General features: G+C 34.0%; 1 protein-coding gene across 7 annotated transcripts in view; it reads right to left on the bottom strand.

The window, feature by feature from the left end:
• Positions 1 to 21,204, bottom strand: part of USP34 (ubiquitin specific peptidase 34) — a 231,535-nt gene that overhangs the window by 121,722 nt on the left and 88,609 nt on the right. For 6 of the 7 annotated variants that reach the window (XM_067704953.1, XM_067704955.1, XM_067704952.1 and 3 more), the window contains 8 exons: positions 11,331 to 11,456; positions 11,023 to 11,152; positions 10,338 to 10,373; positions 9,834 to 9,964; positions 8,930 to 9,540; positions 6,565 to 6,779; positions 2,957 to 3,072; positions 2,737 to 2,864 (listed from right to left, as the gene is read on the bottom strand). In XM_067704953.1, coding sequence (XP_067561054.1) covers positions 2,737 to 2,864; positions 2,957 to 3,072; positions 6,565 to 6,779; positions 8,930 to 9,540; positions 9,834 to 9,964; positions 10,338 to 10,373; positions 11,023 to 11,152; positions 11,331 to 11,456 — 1,493 coding nt within the window. The remainder of the gene's footprint in view (positions 1 to 2,736; positions 2,865 to 2,956; positions 3,073 to 6,564; positions 6,780 to 8,929; positions 9,541 to 9,833; positions 9,965 to 10,337; positions 10,374 to 11,022; positions 11,153 to 11,330; positions 11,457 to 21,204) is intronic. The other variant, XM_067704951.1, reaches the window with a different exon arrangement.

Raw genomic sequence — 21,204 nt, 5'->3', positions numbered from 1 at the left:
GGAAAAATTAGAAAATAGAAAACCATAAAGAAGAAAAAATTAACTGAATCCTCCCAGAAATAACCATTCTACAGTCTCACATATTGCTTGCAATCTTTTTAACAAACGGGCCTATGAGTATACGCCCATATCATTATATAATCTTTGAAAACATTTGACTCTTAAAGGCTACATGATATTTCATCTTTCACATAGCTTTTTTCCTTTTTATTGAAGTAACATACATGAAAAAACACATATAAACCTAAGTGACAGTTCAAAATATCAGGAGGTGAACATACCTGTGTAACATGCACCAACATCAAGAAAGAAATCATTACCAGCATCCCAGAAGCCTTGGGATATGCCCCCTTTCCACTCACTAACAACCCAAGAGTAACCATTATCCTATTAAATACAATAGTTTTCCTGATTTTCTTTTTTAATTTATTCATTTATGGCTGCATTGCATCTTTGTTGCTGCTACTCTTTATTGCAGTGCATGGGCTTCTCACTGCGGTGGCTTCTCTTGTAGTGGAGCACTGGCTCTAGGCGTGCGGGCTTCAGGAGTTGTGGCTCATGGGCTCTACAGCGCAAGGCTCAGCAGTTGTGGCGAACAGGCTTAGTTGCTCTGCGGCATGTGGGATCCTTCCGGACCAGGGCTTGAACCCGTGTCCCCTGCATTGGCAGGCGGATTCTTAACCAATGCGCCACCAGGGAAGTCCCAGTTTCCCTGTTTTTAAACTCTGTATAAACAGAGTAATAGAGATATACTTTTTTACATCTGGCTTCTTTCACTCAAAACTTTGTCTGTGAGATTCAACCACACTATTCCATGCAGTTGTAGTTCTTTCATTGTTACTACTATATATATACTATTTCATTCAACAAACAGTCCACAATTTAATTTTCCTTCCTATTCTTTTTCTGTCATTTAGATAGGAGTAGAAAGAATAGTTATTTTGAATAATGCTTTTATGAACATTCTTGAATGTGTCTTTTGGTGACCTTCTGGATGTATTATTAAAAGGCACATACTTAGCAGTGCAACTGCTGGGCCACAGGATATGCAGATGCACTTTTGGGGAATAAAAATTGATACAACTTAAAAAAGTATTCATTAGCTTCACAAAGACTTTTAAAAGACAATTAACATTTTAGGGACTTCCCTAGTGGCCCAGTGGGTAAGACTCCGCGTTCCCAATGTAGGGGGCCCAGGTTCAATCCCTGGTTGGGGAACTAGATCCTGCATGCATGTCTCAACTAAGTTTGCATGCCACAACTAAGAGTCCGCAGGCCGCAACAAAGATCTCACGTGCTGTAATGAAGATCCCGCACATAACAACTAAGACTCAGAGCAGCCACAATAAATAAATGATAAATAAATATTTTTAAAAATATTTAAAAGACAAAACATTTTAAAACTAATTTCTATAATACCTATGTAAATGATGAAATATCATTCACCCATTAAAAGCATTCTTTTTAAAGAATATATGCCAAATGAGGCAACTGATCCAACTAACAGGGGTCTATTAGTAGTTTCTTATACCTGCATGAATAAGCAATTTTTCTATTGTGATTGTACCAATTATAGCCCTTTAAAGATCAAAAGAAGAAAATTAAATATTGCAGATACTTTTTCTAATTCAATTAGGTAAAAAAATTTTTTGAAGCAGTTAAATATTCAATAAAATTAGACATTTATATTGAGCCTGGGCAGAGGTAAGCTGAAAATATTAATATAATATATTCAATTAGGGGCTTCCCTGGTGGCACATTGGTTAAGAATCCGCCTGCCAGTGCAGGAGACATGGGTTGGAGCCCTGGTCCGGGAAGATCCCACATGCCGCGGAGCAACTAAGCCTGTGCGCCACAACTACTGAGCCCTTCGCTCTAGAGCTCACGAGCCACAACTACTGAGCCCACGCACCGCATCTACTGAAGCCCACGCACTATAGAGCCCATGCTCTGCAACAAGAGAAGCCACCACAATGAGAAGCCCATGCACCGCAACAAAGAGTAGCCCCCGCTCGCCGCAACTAGAGAAAGCCCACACGCAGCAACAAAGACCCAACACAGCCAAAAATCATAAACAAAAAAATAAATTAAAATATATATATATTCAATTAATAACTGAATTCACCACATCAGAGAATGGAACAATATTATCAGAGCAGTATAAGGGAAACTGGAGACTGTATCAACAGAACAGAACTGAAAATCAAGAAACTTGTGGTAATTATTTGAGCCCCAATAAGAAGTATATAAATATACAGCAGAATTCAAACTAGGAAAAAAACACAACTAACCTAATTCTTTGTGCACTACAGAAGTCAAAAGATCCACCCAGATGGAAGAACAATGCCATTATCAAAATGTTTATATTTCAGCTTAAGTTTAACTTATCTTATTTAGCTTTCTTTATATATAACAGTTCAAGAACATTTAAACTGTAATCTGAAAATAGAGTAATCACCACCATGTTTCCCAGAATCAATAAGACAGTATTCCTTTGTCTCTGTTGGAGGTGATCTAATCAAGAGTGCCGAAAAGTGCTGAAAAAAGCAAGACTGTGTGATAACATATAAACCCTGTGGGGGAAAACAGTTTAGAACTAATATAAAAACCACAATTACTAAAAAAAAATAGGTTGATAACAGTACATTAAATGCTATGAACCCACCATATCTAGGTCAATAAGAATATTGATTATGAATATGATTACTGCATAAAAAATTTTAAATTCCTATTTACCTGTTGTTTCCTAAATTTTCAAGGCAACCTTCAATGAATCTCATTCGAATCTGTCTATCCGTAAACCAACATACTAAGGAACAGAGAAGTTTCTCTGCTTCATTTATTAATCCTTCAGAAAGATTAACCTACAAAAAAATGTATATACATAAAGTTACTGTTTATACTGAATGCATTTTGCTGTAATTTTGTAGTCTTTTGGGTTTATTAAATAACTTACTGCATCATCATCTTGGACTATATCCCACAACAAAGTGTTTCCTTTCTTGCAAACGTTATCCAAATTAATGTCTGTTACAGCATTACTGCTGAATTGATGTTTATGAACTGTAGGTCCTGAAGGGGCAAAATATAACACACTATAGAGCAATACAGTTGACTGAAATTGTAAAGTGAACTACAGCATTCATAAAGTTAACAAATTCAAAGTGAAGTATAACAATAAATCTCTTCTTACATCACAAGATAAAAACAAGATTAACACAGTTGCTTTATGAATGAGACAGAATAGTACTGTTTAGAGTTTGATACTACGAAAGTAAAATAAGAAAAGTTTTCATAGCCTCTCCACTATTTCATAGCCTCCTCACTATTACTAATAAGTATGATTAATGTTTTCCACATGTCAAGAGAACTATATATAAATATTTGAAACCCAAATTAAACATTAAGAAGAAAATTTAACTGAATTAACTATATAGCCAAGGGACGTTCCTCTAAATGACCTTCTGTAAAGTGTCTTATACCTAAAGATTTTTTTAATTGAGATGATTTACTCAAAACATTCAATTAAATTCAAAGCGTCTATTATAATAATTCAGACTTTGAGTGCCAGACTATGAACTCTCCCTAGCTCTGTTATATTAAGCAAAAATGCTTCATTGTCTTTAACAGCTTTACCATGAAATTTCCCTCTTAAACTGTACATGTACATTGATTTCATTAAAATGAGAACTATGCAACCTTCACCATAATTCTGTTTTAGAACACTTTCACCACCCTAAAGCATTCCCTCATACTTAATTACATTTAATCCCTGATCCCATTCCCGAGCCCTAGTCTGTTCTTCCATCCCCATAAATTAGCCTTTTCTAGAAATTTCATATAAATGGAATCATACAATACGTATGTATAGTCATGTCTGACTTTGTTCACTTAGCAAAATGTCTGAGGTTCATCCATGTTGCAGCATCTATCAGTAGTGTGTTCCTTTTAAATAGAATAATAATAAACAGAATAATATTCCATTATATGAAAAAATTGTTTATATATCTACCAATTACTGAAAGTTTGGATAGTTGCCAGTTTTTGTCTAATATGAATAATGCTGCCATAACACTGATATAACCAGTCTTTGTATAGACATACACTTTCTTTTCTTTAGGGTAAATACTTAGAAGTGGAACTGTTGGGTCATAAGGTAAACACGTATGTTTAAAATTTGAAGAAACTGCCATACTGTTTTTCAACACATAGGTATGGTCGCTCTTTTTAATTTTAGCCATTCTAATAGATATGCAGTAGAATATCATTCTGGTCTTTAATTTTAATTTCCCTAATGACTAATGATGCTAAGCATTTTTTCATGTGCTTATTAGCCATTTGTGTACCTTCTTTGGTGAAATAAATCAATTCCCAATTTTTAATTAAGTTGTCTTACTACTGAGTTGTAAAAGTTCTTATATGGTCTGGATACAAGCCCTTTATTAGATATATGATTTGCAAATATTTCTCCCAGTTTGTAGCTTGACTTTTTAAGTTTGGGGTTTGTTTGGTTTATTTGTTTTGGTATTTACTTTTTAAAATTAATTTTATTAAAATACAATATAAATACATAAGATCCGGAACATTTCTATCACCCCAAAAAGTTCTCTTGTGTCCCTTTACAATCAATCCCCATCACCAATCACTGAGTAGATGTCAATCATTATAAATTACTTTAGGAAATTTTAGAAGTGCATATAAATGATATACAGTATGTATTCTTCTGTCTAGCTTCATTTGCTTAGAATGTTTTTTGATATTCAGTCATGGTGTTGAACGTATCAGTAGCTCTTTCCTTTTTATTCCAGTGTGAATATACAACAATTTGTTTATCTACCAGTTAATTCCAGCTGAGGTTCATAAATGAAGCAGTTATGAACATTCAGGTACAAATCTTTCTGTGGACGTATGTTTTCATTTCTCTTGGGTAAATACCTAGAATAGGAATTGCTGGGTCATATGGTAAGTACAAGTCTAACTTTAAAAGAAACTGCTAAAACAGTACTCTAAACTGCCTGTACTATTTTAAGCTCCTTCACAGCAATGTATGAGAGTTGTAGTTGCTCTGCATCCTTAGCGTCATTTGATATCATTAAGTCCTTAATTTTTTACCCATCCGAAATGAGTAGAAATATCCAGTTGTAGTTTTAATTTGAATTTCCCAGATGACTGTAGATATTGAACATCTTTTCATGTATTTACTGACCATTTTTATATCTTCATTTATGAAGTAACTAAATTTATTCATACCTGTTGCCCATTTTTAAATTGTATTGTTTGTCTTACTGTGTTGGAAGAGTTCTCTATAGTATTAAATACACAGTAATACAAGGTAGATTTGGAGACCAATAATACATCTAATATTTTGCTCAATTTCTAACTTCATATAGTAAAAAAACATGTACAATACTGAATAAAAGGAAAACAGGTTAAGAATAGAAGAATGGTGAAAATTTAATAAATATGGTATAAAATTAAATTGACCTCAATCTTAACCCATTCATTTCTCAACAATCACAATAACAAAAATGTCAAAACAGGGAATTCCCTGGCAGTCCAGTGGCTAGGTCTCCGCGTTCTCACTGCTGAGGGCCTGGGTTCGGTGCCTGGTCGGGGAACTGAGATCCCGCGAGCCACGCAGCACGGCCAAAAAAAAGGAAAAAAAAAAAAGTCAAAATAACCTTATCTAGATTATACGCAAGTAACAGTTGAAATCAGAAAGTTGTTGCCAAGATCCACAAATTGCATCTCCAAGTCTGATCGTGGCTTTAAAAGCATAAACCTAATCTATCTGGTTTACTTAGTTTATAATTTACTGGCATCCCAAAACCCATGTCCTAGGCTACTAAGTGCTGATGGTATGTAACTAAGCAAGAGGCTGGATATGGACCTTTAAATTGCCAATTCTAGAACTGTTTTCCCTCTTAATTTTTCTCCCTTTCCTCCTTTATCTCCTCCTATTCTTTAACCTCTTCTAACCTCTATTCTTTAGAGTTTGGTCATGTCCTATCATCTTTTTAAGACTGATTTAGAGTGATTAGAACCATCGTTTTTTGAACATTTTCATCACCCCAGATGAAAGAAACACCTCACCCTTTAGCAGTCACCCCTCCTCTTATTTCTCCCAATCCTCACTAGCCACAGGGAACCACTAATCTATACTTTCTATCTCTACAGATTTGCCTATCTTAGTCCTTTTATATAAATGGAATCATACAACATGTGATTCTGTGTAATCTCCTACTTTTAAGTCCTAAAATTCCTGAATATAAAATCTAATGCAGCCATATATTTTCTCAAATACAAAGCTATAATTTTTATACATATTATTTTTTATTTCTTTTCCTTGTTAAATATCTCTTGATGGAACTGCAGCCTTCATATTCATGATGGAGTATTCATAATAATTTCATTTCCTTGGGGAAAAAAACTATAATATGAAAATTACTTGGCAAAAACACTGAAGTAACAAAACATTGACTGTTGATTCCTTTTAACAATGTGTTATATAAATTATTCCTATTTTAAATAAAGGAATATATTTTACTTACTACAGAACCTTACCTTGACTAAGATGTTCATGGTAAATAGATGCTAAATTGGGAAGATGTTGTTGGAGATGAGATGTTAGCTCTGCATGTGAATTAATCTGAACTAGCTCCTCTTCACACCCAGATTCTTCACCATCAAAATCAGCCATATTTTTTTCTGATTTTGCACTGACCTGGGAGCTGCTGCAACTGACATCATCTGCACTTAGCATATCATCAACCATATGACTGTAACACAGAGAGGAGTACAAAGTCAGCAATTACAAATTTGAACACACATTGTGAATCACAAAAAAATATCTCTCAAAACATTTGGCACAAGTTACAACCCACTCAAGAATAAAGCTACATTTGTTTGTTAACAATATGGAATATTGACAGCTTTACAAAAAATAAAAAGCCCACAAAGTCTGCACTATATATTAATTATACAATATATACCTACATATTATCTGGCTCATCAACACACTTCACTAAAACAACTTCAAAGAGAATAATTTTAGGAAAAACAAAATCAGTAAACTTAACTGTTAGATAATTTTTTTATAAACTCAAATCTTAAAGTGAAACCTTAAAATTTATTTACATTTGTTCATCCAACTGCAGAATCAAATCAGATAAGGAAAAAAATTTCAATTTACAGCTGCAATCTAGATGTGGTTAGTATTAACTGAGCAACTTTTAACTCAATAAACACCTATTAAGCCCTCCCTTCTAAAACATACCATACGGGGTGCTCTAAGGATGTAGAGACAAAATGATAAAAATAACACGAAGAAGAAAAGTTCAGGATTGATTTAGACTCACAAATGGTACCCATACACAGAGAATATGGAAATGGCTAACATAAAAAAATAAATCATTAGGTCTTTTCAGGTAGAGGGTTGGCGTGAACACTATAAGAGATTTACAATGTACCAAACTGAACATATTACCCTCCTCAGTTTTATGAACTAATTGCTTTGTCTCCAGTATGTCCTGGGGAGAACTCTGAATGTGCATTTCTGTAATGTCAGACCATAAACCAGTGGTTCTCAAACAGAAGGCCAAGGGGACATCTGGCAATGTCTAGAGACAATTTTTGGTTATCACAACTTGGGATATTCCTCTAGTATGTAGGCCTAGAGGCTAGGGATGCTGCTAAACATCCATCCTACAATGCAGAGGGCAGCATTCACATTGCTGTAAATCCAAAACACAGAATTACCTGGCCCAAAACATCAATACTGCCAAGACTAAGAAATATTACTGTAAACTCATATGGGTTAACGATAAGAAGAAAAAGGCAAAGGAAATAAAGTAGGAATATGTATGGATGTGTAGTTCTCCCAAACAACCATATTAAATTCTGAAAGGCCCGGCAAATAGTCAGGTTTAAGATAAATCCTGATAAACTACATATCCCTATTTCATCATTAACTCAAATATTACTAGTTGCAATGATAGTAATAATAAATAGCAGCTAATATTTATTAAGTTCTTATTATGTGCCAATCATATCAGCCCATGAAATGCTCACAATAAGCCCATGAGATAGGTACTACTGTTTCTATTTTATAGATGAGAAAATGATAGTAAGAACAACTGAGTACCTTGCCCAATACTGTAACACTAGTAAATGACAGAATCACTTACTATTAAACACCATAGGTATATTTCACAGATAATCAAAAAGCTTTATGCTGAGGCTTTATCCTTACTAATATCCTAAAATTAGAATGTGCATAAAATTTCCCTTTTCGTGATCACACTTTAATGGAAGTTTCCACAAGGAATTTACTATCTACTATTAGGCAATTATTACAAGGAGCTGAAGATCTAGATCTGTGTTGTCCAATACAACAGCCACTAGCCACCTGTGGTCACTGCACATGTAAAAAATGGCTGGTCTAAATGAAGATGTTAGGAGTATTAAATATACACAGATTATTGAAGACCTAGTACAAAAAAATTTTTATTAAAAATTTTACACGGATTACATGTGGATATATGATATTTTGGATACTACTGCTTTAAATAAAATTTATAATTAAAATTAATCTTCTCTGTTTCATCTTGCTTTTTAAAATGTGCCCATTAGAAAATTAAAAATTGGGACTTTCCTTGGCGATCCAGTGGTTAAGACTCCATGTCTCCACTGCAGTGGGGCATGGGTTCGATCCCAGGTTGGGGAACTAAGATCCCACAAACTGCAGGGCGTGGCCAAAAATAAATTAATTATGAAAATTTAAAATTACATACTTATGGCATGCATTTTTAGCTTACATTATATTCCTATTGGACAGCACTGATCTAGAATATATCACAATTGAATAAATATAGGCTATAATTAACTCCCTAAAGGAAATGTAAGCTGTTTTATTTTTAGGTAGACTTACCCATCGTGGTGGTGATGATGGTGGTGGTGGTGGTGGTGATGCTGTGGACCAATAAACTGCCGACAATTAAATAATTCATTCCCAATAGTCTCCCCAAGAAAGTCCCCAGTGCGTGTAATACAAGATTCCTGAGATGCTTGTGCTATATGAGCAGCATTCATTTCCCCTGAAATATCATGTTCTGGGTCTTCAGAGTGTGAACAGGCATCTAGCATTCGTATTCGATTATCTACTGATGGCACTGACTCAGTGTTAAAAACCAGGTCCTTTCCTGTTCCATTGCTTGTCCCACTTCTTTCTGATGGACCTTGGGAATCCCCTAAGCAAATGCCTGCTTGACTTTCTAATTTCCTGTTCCGATGATCTGTACCACAACTGCTTTTAGAAGGATTATGACCATGATCGTCATCTTCATCTTCTTCTTTAAGGGCTTCAATATCTGCAATGTCTTCTGACTGTACCTCACTGCCAGGGCTCCCTGCTGACTGGCTTGCATGGCTAGAATTCACCTCATTGCTAGATCCATCACTATGTCCACTACTGCTACCAGGACCACTGCTTCCATCTTCACCACTGTTGGCAGTTTCATCAGAACTTCCCTGCATGGATTCCTATATTTAGAAACAAAGAGACTTAAATAAATATTTAAACTAGTAAGAAAAAAGTAAATGACATTAACACACTGTACTTTTTTAAAAGGCTGCCACAGTCCTGACAAATTTCATTGAACAATACAAAATGGAATTAAAAACTCAAAGAAAAGTAAAGAACCTCAATGATACTTAAAAGATAGGAAAGGCCTCAACTGGCATCATGTTTATATTCCCAGTTCGAAGGATAAACATGGCACAAACCCAAAAATCAAAAAATCTCTTTAAAGCGGGAGGAAAAAGTATTTTCATACCTCTGTATCTGAAAGTCGCTGCTGCACATGTTTGGTTCTATTAATAAGTTGCTCATCCATTTCAATGTCACTGCCTCCACTTTGATGGGTATCGCTGTTATCACTGCTTTGAGGACTGGCTGCAGGTGACCCTATATTAAAATGATGGGGATTTTTTCACTTCTAACTTGTATTAACATGGATCTATCAGAATGTCATAATCCTTTGATTCTTTGATATACCAAAGCTTCACGCTAAGTAGCCAAAAATATAATCTGGAAATATGTTAACATTTGCCAATTATTTCTAAAGAAGATATACATGATTTCAATTAAAAGTCAGGATACTAATGATTTCAGCAAAAAGGGTAAGTAAGATAGACAGGTAGTCAGGATTTACATCTCCTATGCAAAATGAACTTTATGAATGTGATACAAATATATTATATAAAATTAATTAAATCTAGATGATCATCAAAATAAAACTACAAGTCATCTTGCCATACATTTCTAAGACTCAACTTACAAGGTGATGGTGCAGCTCTTCTGAGCTCTTCGTCCTCTGAAGGAAAAGGAAAAAACAGGATGGAAATAATCTAAGTGACTGAATTTCTTTGGGGCACATATCAGTTGTTTTTATTACATAATCAACAAGATATAGGTAGGGAAACCTGCAATAATATAAGTCCCCACCACGTGTCGTAGTACTTGTGGGTGCCTGCACAGGAAAGCCTAAGAAAAGGGTAGTATATGATGTCAGGAAACAAAAAGAGGGGTAAAGCTGATAAACTTGTAGGAAACCCTAGAAAGTTATACATGTAAAAGCACATATAAAATACCTGGAAAGACAGAAAACTTTGAAGTAGAAAACACAGAAAGAGAAATGTATCATTATGTTCTATTCTCAAAATTATTTCTAAAAGAAATCATGTTGACTGGTTTCTAACCAAAAGCTCTAAAGCTTTTATGACATAGTTTTGTTTTTTTCTTAAAAGAACACTAATGAAAGAAGATCCAGTAACTACTGAAACGTTATTGCTGTTAATTGAACAGTAAACCAAAAACATGACCTAACCCCAATTTATTAACGTTTTAAGAAAACCAACACCTCCCTTTCCAACTTATTTCAAAATTGAGATTAAACTGAAACTAATTTGCAGAAACTATTTCAAATTTGAGTTATAAACTATGAACCATTATACTTTACTAACCTTTCTTATTTCCAATGGGAAGATTGGTGTTTAGTAAAGATGCAAAAGAACTCTGTTTAGATAGCTGGGCCTTAGCTGCTAGTGCATTATTCCACAATGCTTTAATTAACATCGATGCCAAGTACAGTGTCTTTAAAAAAAAAAAAAAAGGAGAGGTTGAAATTAGCGGTTTTAGGAAATACTGTAAGAAATTTAATATCCTTTTGCCTAACTGAAATGCCAACAGTAATAAACTACAAGTTAAATCATCTGGATCACAAATAAATTTTCACTTTACAAAAAAAAAAAATTAGTTTTGAATGAATTACCTGTTCAGTATGAACACTTGGTTCAAGAGCTGAGACCAGATTAAGAAGATGTCTAAGTGGTACTGGATCCAAATTCTTGATGAGTGAAGGAAATAAGTCATGTATATACCGACTACAGTGTTTCAGCTAGAAAATAAAAGTAGAGACAACAGTCAAAAATAATCACACTATATAAATAACCTGACACCAAAAAAGTTATGTAAGTTTAAAAGTGAAGAAGCTGGCTAGTACACTGATGTTTTTAAATATATTAGTAAAATGTTAATTACCAAATGTCATAAATCGCAGTACATAAAATTGTGAAAATAAAATTCCACTTATGCAGAACTTCACTTTATCCAAGCAAACCACAAGCATAATTTTTTAACCTCAAGAAGGAAGCCTGCAATAAATAGTCTCTGGAATCCAAGTATAAAAAGGATTCCAATTTAATTTAGGAACATATCACTAATATAAAAACAAGTTAAACTGTTAATTAAAATGTAGGCAATAAAAAATAAAATAAATTACAATTAGACGAGAAAACCAAATAAATATTATTTTTTAAGTGTACAGTGGACCCTTGAACAACATAGGTTTGAATTGTGTGCATCCACTTATACAAGGTTTTGGGTTTTTTTTCCACTAAATACATACTACAGTACTATAATGATCCACAGATATGGAACTGTGGATACGGAAGGCTAACTGTAAAGTTACACATGGATTTTCGACTGTGCAGAGAGCTGGCATCCCTAATCCCCATGTTGATCAAGGATTGACTGTATTATATTTCTCACATTAAGTGGTTATAAAGTATTTCTATAACATGGTCATTAATTGAAATACAGTACAAAATAGAAACCCCTTTATAATCAAGGTCTTCATAATATAAACTAGGAAAGTCTCCTTTGTTATACTAAACAGAATTATGTAAATATGAGGGAAAATATAATATTTACAAAGATATGACTAGTAAATATTACAATGTCATGTAAAATAAGCATCTTTTACAGCTACAAAGGCGCTAACTGCTAAATCAAGATACAGCAACAAATCTGACTTGGTCAGAAATACCCAATTTCAGGACTCCAAAGGTAAAATGTATCCTACTTATCTACAATACATAAAAAGTCTATAAGAAAATGTATTCTAAAACACTGACTTTTATATTTTTCAGGTATAAATCATATAAACTCTCTTCTACTAAATCATCTTATCAGGGTAAATATATACAACCTAATTTTAAAACAGAAGGTAAAATAAAATAACACTGGAAGAATTCCTCTACGTTGAGGTAACTTCTAATAAACTACTCTATCTACTTCAATGCTACTATTAAATTCAACAGTGTTCTTTACACAACTGCAGTACTTTAAGACCAAAAACATCATTTGATTTTGAGAAGTGAATCATCAATTATAAGTCTGCCGATTTTACAGATCTCACCTAAGAATATTTTAATATAGTATTAATTAACATTATAATTGGACTGTACTAACAGTTTATACTTGCTTTTTGTCAAGAAGTAACTATCAGATTTACACTTTTCCTAATGAAAATGTGATTAAAACATACTGTGTGATAAATTCCTGATTTGTACCAGCGTAAATATTAATAAAATGGGATTTTCATAATAGATATAATTTTGGTTATTTTTAAGTAACAAGACCCATAAGAGATAATTATGTAATCCTGTAACTGAGGCAAAAGACACATAAGGCTCTTTTCAAGATGCACTTTATGAAGACACATCCAAAAGTCAGGAAAAAAATATTAAGATTGACAGCTTTCGTTCCTGGTAAAAATGGTAGTGTGGAGTTGGTTCACAGACGCTTCTTAACTAGTTATTGAAAAGAAAAGAGAAGAAAAGAATGTCAGGGAAGATGGCAGAGCAGGAAGTACCAGGAATCCAGCTCTGTACCTAGAAAGCAACTGTACTACTAGTAGAAACTGTCTGATGTAACTACTCTGAAACTCTGGAATAGCCAATTTGAACTCTTGTGCTCCCAAAGGAAAGCTTGGCTGGTAAACTGTTGTTAATGTTGGCCAATTTCAGCCTTCAGTGTGATAGCAGCTACCCATTTCCTACTCCTTGACCCTATGGCAGGCAGCTGTGGGGACAGCAATATGTGACTCTGGTACAGTTTGTTGGAGCCATGGGTGGGCAATAATGATCTTGTCCAAATAATAATGTCCAAATAACAAACTTCTGTGTTCTGAATTCGGATTACTACATCTGATGGGTGAGGTATGGGCACAGAGGTTAGCTGCCATTGTTTCAACCCAAATCAGCGAGACTGACTACTGGGGGAATTAAAGGAGCCACACCAGGGTTTTTTTTAGACATTCAATAACAACCAAATATGTAGAACAATTTAGAAAGGTACTGTACATTCCCAGGGAAAGACACAGCTCAGAAAAATACCTGAAAAGACCATGAGCTTTCACATTAGATCATTTTTAGGCTAGGGATCAATTAAAAAAGAACAAACTCTGAGAAAAGAAGAGAATCTCTTTTCCAAAGTTACCATACTATAAAATTCAATGTTTTCAACCAAAAAAAGAAGAAAACCAACACAAAGTATAAAAAGAAACAGGAAAATATGGCCCATCCAAATAAATAAAATAAATCAACACAAATGTACCCGTCATTTGTAGAATGCGCACCCATAGGAATTACTAGACAAAGACCTTAAAACACCTTCCCTTAAAGATGTTAAAAGAGCTCAAGGAAAAGGATGAAGACTGGAAAACAATGCATGAACAAAATGAGAATATCATTAAAAAGACAGAAATTATAAAAAGGAGCCAAAAAGAAATGCTGAAAAGTAAAATAACTGAAATAAAAAATACACTAGAGGGGCTCAAAAGCAGATCTGAGCAAGCAGAAGAATAAGCAAACTTGAAAACAGGACAACTGAAGAAAATAGGACAACTGAAATTACTGAATCTAAGGAACAGAAAGAAAAAAGAATGAAGAAAAGTGAAGAGAGTCTAAGGGACCTGTGGGACACCACTCAGTCTACCAATACACTCATTGTAGCAATCCCAGAGGAAAAGAAAGGTACACAAAGTATATTTAAAGAAATAATGGCCAAAAGCTTCTCAACTTGAGGAAAGACGTAAGTCTACAAATCCAAAAAGTTCAACACACTCCCAGTAGGATAAACTCAGAGTTATACCATGAGATATTATAATCGAACTGTTAAAAGCCAAAGACAATAAACTAATCGTGAAAGCAGGAAGAGATAAGCAATTCACATAAAACAGATACCCTATAAGACTATCAGCCAATTTCTAATTACAAACCTTGGAAGCCAGAGGAAGAAGTATGATATATCAAAGGGTGAGAGAAAAAACTTTCAACTGAGAATTCTACAATTGGCAAAATCTGTCCTTAAATAATGAGAAATTAATACATTTCCAGATAAACAAAACTAGACCTACAACTAGACCTGCCCTGCAAGAAATGCAACAGGAAGTCCTTCAGAATAAAATGAAAGGAAGCTAGACAACAGTGAAGAAATAAACATCTCTGTAAAGGTAAATATACAGACAATTAAAAGCTAGTATTATTATAGTTTTCATTTCTAACTCCATTTTTTAATTCCTACATGATTTAAAGAACAAAAACAAGAAAAATTATTATTATTCTACACAACTGGGCACAAATTATATAAAACTGCCATCTGTGATATTAATAACAAAATAAGGGGGATGGAGCTGTACAGAAACAAAGTTTTCGTATGGTATTTAAATTGGCATAAATTCAAATTAGATTGTAAAAACTTCAATATGTCAAATGTAATTACCACTTTATACACAAAATATCTATAAAATACACACAAAAGGAAATGAGAACGTAATCAAAATATTTCACTATAAAAAAATCAACTAAAAAAAGAAGGCAGTAATGGAGGAAAATAATGGACAAAAATACTATAAAGACCTATAAAAAACAAACAGAAAAATGGCAGAATTAAACTCCTCTTTGAGTAATTATTTTAAACATAAATGGTTTGGGGAGAGAGATAAATCAGGAGTTTGGGGATTGAAATATACACAATACTATATATAAAAAGTAGATAATTAAAAAGGACCTACTGTATCACACAGGGAACTATACTCAATATCTTATAATAACCTATAATGGAAGAGAATTTTAAAATATATATATTTTTATATATGTATAACTGAATCACTTTGCTGTATACTTTGCTGAAACTAACACAACACTGTAAGTCAACTATATTTCAATAAAAATGTTTTTAAAATAAATAAATAGTTTAAACACTCCATTCAAAAGACAAAGAACAGCAGAATGGATTAAAAAACGTGATACAAATATACAATGTCCTCAAGAGATTCATTTTACATCCAAAGACACAAACTGGAGAGGATGGAAAAAGATATTCCATGTAGATAATGAGCAAAAGAAAGCTGGGCTGACCATACTAAAATCAAGTAGTTTTAATTTTTTAAAAGTTACTAGAAAAAGAAGAATTATCACATACTCCAACAACCCCACTCCTGGGTATATATCCAAGAGTTAAAAGTGGGATTTCAAAGAGATATTTGCACACCCATGTTCACTACAGCATTTCTTACAACAGCTAAGACATGAAAGCTGCACAAATGCCCATCAACAAATCAATGTATAAATACAATGTGGCACATACATACAACAGAATATAATTCAGCCAAAAAGGGAAGGAAATCCTGTCACATGCCACAGCGTGGGTGAACATGGTGAACATGGGTGAACTTTGAGGACATTATGCTGAGTGAAATAAGCCAGTCACAAAAGGACAAATACTACAGGATTCCACTAATATGAAATATATAGACAGAATGATGGAAGCAGAGTCAAATGATGGATACCAGGAGATGTGAGGAAAGAGAATTGGGGAGTTGTTGTTCAATGGGTGCAGGCTTTCAGTTTTGGAAGATGAAAAAGTTCTAGAGATCTGTTACATAACAATATGAATATAATTAACACCATCAGAATTTTTTAATGGTTCAGAGGGTAAATTTCATGGGTTTTTTTTTCCCTACCACAGTTAAAGATTTAAAAAAAAAAAAAGGTTAACAGAGACAAAAGGTAACATTATTCATTAATAAAAGGTTCAATATAGCAAGAATGTATAATAAACACTGAAGAAAAAATTGACAGAAATTAAGGGAGAAATAGAAAGTTCTACAATAATAGTTGTAGATGTCAATAACCCACTTCAATAATGGATAAAACAACTAGACAGAAGAAAAGAAAGGAAAGAGAAAACTCGTAGAGCACAATAAACCAACTACACCTAACAGACATATAGAGAGAACACTCCACAAAACAACAGCAGAAAACATTCTTTTCTAAAGAATGTATTCTTTTCTAAAATACAGTTTTCCAGGACAGACCATATGTTAGGCCACAAAACACGTCTCAAGAGATTTAAAAAGATACGTGTTTTCTCTGGCCACAAAATGATGAAGTTAAGAAATCAATACTAGAAGGAAAACTAGAAATTTTACAAATACATGGAAATTAAATAATACATTCTTAAACAACCAATAGGTCAAAGAAAAAAATGACAAGGGAAATCAGAAAATATTTAGCAACAAATGACTTGAAAAACAACAAAACAAAATACATGGGATGCAAAAAAGCACTGCACAGAAATTTATTAAATGTAAATGTAAATTTAAAAAGATCTAATTATCAACAACCTAATTTTATCATTTAAGGAACCAGAAAAATAATAAACTAAACCCAAAGCTAAAGGAAGGGAAATAATAAAGATGAGAACACAGATAAATAAAATACAGATTAGGAAAACAATTTTAAAAAATTAACAAAACCAATAGTTGGTTCTTCTAAAGATTCACAAAATAACAAACATTTTGCTAGACTGACTAAAAAATATTTTTAGAAGAGGAGAGAGAAGATGTAAATAGCTAAAATCAGAAATGAAAGTGGGATATTACTACCAAACTTAGAGGTTAAAAAAAAATTATAAGAAAATACCATGAACAACTGTATGCCAAAAAAAATTCCTCACAAATTACCTAAATTGACTCAAGAAGAAAAGGAAAATGTCAATAGAGCTTTAACAAGAGACGGAGTCAGTAATCAACCTCCCAACAAAGTACTAAAATACATGGTCTTAACTAGTGAACTCTACCAAACATTTATAGAAAAATTATCACCAATCCTTCTCAAACCCTCCCCCCAAACTGAAGAGAATGAAATACTTCCTAACTCATTCTATGAGACTAGCACTGACCTGATACCAAAGCCTTCATTAAGAATAGAAAATCACAGAGCAGTATCTCTTTCAATGATACTAAAGTTCTCCAAAAAATATTAGCAAATCAAATACAACTGCATATTAGCAAATCAAATACAACTGCATACTAAAAGAATTTTCACTGTGACCAAGTGAGATTTACTACAGGAATACAAGGGTAGTTCAATAAGAAAAACACTTACTGTAATACATCCTATTAATAGAAAGGAAAAAAGCCATATAATCTTCTCAACTGATGCAGAAAAGGCATCTGACAAAAATCCAACACCTTTTCATGATAAAAACTCTCAGAACTTTAAGAATAAAGAAAACGTCCACAGCCAACATCACACTCAGTACCCAATGACTGAAAAAATTTCCCCTAGGATCAGGAACAAGACAATGATGCTCGCATTCATCACTGCCGTTCAACACCATATAGAAATTCTAGCCAGAGATATCAGACCACAAAAATAAATAGCAAATCAACTGGAAAGGAAGATGTAAAACTATTCATAAATGACATGATTTTATACATATAGAAAGCTAGTAGAGCTAATAAGCAAATTCACAAAGTTATACAGTACAAGCTCAACAAGCAAAATTCAGCTGTTTCGATATACCAGCAGTGAAATACCTGACAAGAAATTTAAGATAGCAATTCCATTTACAATAGCATACAAAGAATAAATACTCAGAAATGAAACAAAGTAGGTGAAAGACCTGTACAGTGAAAACTATCAAACACGCCTCAAAGAAATTAATGATTTAAATAAATGGAAAGACATCCTATGTTCACGAATAGGAAGACTTAACATTGTTAATACTACCTAAAGCAATCTACGGATTCATCACAATTCCTATCAAAATTCTAAGAGCCTTTTGGCAGAAATGGAAAATCCAGTGCTCAAATTCATATGGAATTGGAAGGAGTTCTGAAAAGCCAAAAACAATCTTCAAAAAAAGACTTTGAAACACAACAAAAATAGAGTAATTAAAACAGTGTGGCAATGGCGTAAAGACAAACATAGAACAATGGAGTACAATAGAGAACCCAGAAATGTAACCTCACATAAATGGTCAAATGATTTTTCAACAGTGCCAAGACCATTCAACGGAGAAAGGACAGGCTTTACAAAAAAAAAACAAAAAAAAAAAAACGGTGCTCAGAAAACTGGATACTCACATGCAAAAGAGTTAATATAGACCTTTACCTTATCCCCCACACAAAAATTAACTCAAAATGGATCAAAGAGCTAAACTCAGGACATATATAAAACTTTTTTAAGAAAACACTGGATAAAATCTTCACAACACTCGATTTGACAACGGTTTCACTTGTATGACACCAAAAACACAGGCAATAAAAGAAAAAATATATAATAAATCAGACTTCATCAAAATTAAGACTTTTTTTTTGAGCTGTGTCGGGTCGGGTCTTAGTTGCATCACATGGGATCTTTCGTTGCGGCGCGAGGTTTCTTCATTGCAGTGCTCAGGCTTCTCTCTAGTTGTGGCCTGCAGGTTTTTTCTTTCTCTAGTTATGATGTGCAGGCTCCAGGGCATGTGGGCTCTGCAGTTGTGGTGCATAGGCTCCAAAGTGCATGTGCTCTGTAGTTTGTGGCACTCAGGCTCTCTCATTGAAGCGTGCAAGCTCAATAGTTGTGGTGTGCAGGCTTGGCTGTCCTGCAGCATGTGGGATCTTAGTTCCCTGACAACAGATTGAACCCGCGTCCCCTGCATTGCAAGGCCGATTCTTTACCACTGAACCACTAGGGAAGTCCCCAAATTAAGACTTTTTTGTGCATCTAAGGGTACTTTCAAGAAAGCAAAAGACAACTTACAGAGCTGGAGAAAATATTTGCAAATTACGTTATCTGATAAGAGATTAATATCCAGACTATATAAAGTACTCCAAAAACTTAACAGAAACTCTCAAACCACCCAATTCAAGAACAGGCAAAGGATAAACATTTCTGTGACTTCCCTGGGGACGCAGTGGTTAAGAATCCGCCTGCCAATGCAGGGGACACTGGTTTGAGCCCCGTGCTGGGAAGATCCCACATGTCGCTGAGTAACTAAGCCCGTATGCCATAACTACTGAGACTGCGCTCTAGAGCGCACAAGTCACAACTACTGAGCCCACATGCCACAACTATTGAAGCCTGCATGCCTAGAGCCTGTGTTCTGCAACAAGAGAAGCCACTGCAATGAGAAGCCTGCGCATTGCAAGGAAGAGTAGTCCCTGCTCGTCACAACTAGAGAAAAGCCTGTGTGCAGCAACGAAGACCCAACGCAGCCAAAAATAAATTAATTTTTTTTTAAAAAAGGATAACCATTTCTCCGAAGAAGATGCACAAATGACCAATAAGCACATGAAAGGCTGCTCAACATCATTAGTCATTAAGATGCAAATAAATGCAAATTATAACCACAATTAGATACCACTTCATAACTACTAGGATGGCTAAATTTTTTTAAAAAGACAAAAGTGTTGACAAGGATGTGAAGTAATTAGAACCTGCCTGTATTGCTGCTGGGATGTAAAATACTGCAGTTGCTACAGGTTAAACCTAGATTTACCATATGACCCAAAAGTTCTACCCTGAGGTACATATACAGATGAACTGAAAGCAGAGATTCAAACATGTATTTGTACATCCATGTTCATAGAAGTAATTATCTACAATAAACATCCAAAAGGTGGAATTGACTCAAATGTCCACTGATGGATAAATGGATCTAAATGTGGTATATACATACAATGGAATATTATTTATCATAAAAAGAAAAATTTTATATATGCTATAACATGGATGAACCCTGAAAAAACTGTGTTTAGTAAAATAAGCCAGACACAGACAAATACTGTATGACTCCATCAAATGAGGTACCTAGAATAGGCAAGTTCATACAGACACAATGTAGAATGGAGGAAACTAGAAGCCCCCTGGGAAGGAGGAATGGAGAGTTATTGTTCAACAGGTACAGAGTTTTTACTGGGGATGATGTCAAAGTTTTGGATACAGACAAATGATGGTTAAAAAAACACTGTGAATGTATTTAATGCCACTGAACTGTAAACTTACGAATGGTTAAAATGCTAAATTACTGGTTAATTATGTTGTATATATTTGTACCACAATAAAAAATTTTTAAATAAAGGAAAAAATATATGTTAAAGGCCATCAACCAAAAACTCAAAACAAGTTAAAAAGAAAAACCCTCATGGGATTTATGAACACCTGAACATGAGAGAAATATTCTACCAACAAAAAATGATAGGATATTATCTTTGTAAAATATTAAAAATAAAAGTTGTTTGTTCAGAAAACGACTACTCTTCATGTATACTACACAGTTCTGATGGAAACCAAAAGAGTGGCTCTAGTAATATGACATTCAATCAAACTCTTCAAGTACAAAGAAATCAGACATCTCAAGTGTGTAGAAACCCAGAACAAAATATCCATAAATTTCTCTTCAGAGACCGGGGGTGTAGATAATTGAGAGGACAGGACTGCCAGTTGACCTTTGAACTAAAACTGGGGAAGCAGTGGCTCCTCACTACCCTCCATCATTAGAATATATGTTCGGCCTGCCTGCCATTCCCA

Source organism: Pseudorca crassidens, chromosome 14 (genome assembly GCF_039906515.1).
Source record: "Pseudorca crassidens isolate mPseCra1 chromosome 14, mPseCra1.hap1, whole genome shotgun sequence".
In the NCBI taxonomy this organism is placed as follows: Eukaryota; Metazoa; Chordata; class Mammalia; order Artiodactyla; family Delphinidae; genus Pseudorca; species Pseudorca crassidens.
This window is presented reverse-complemented; position numbering and strand designations above follow the sequence as displayed.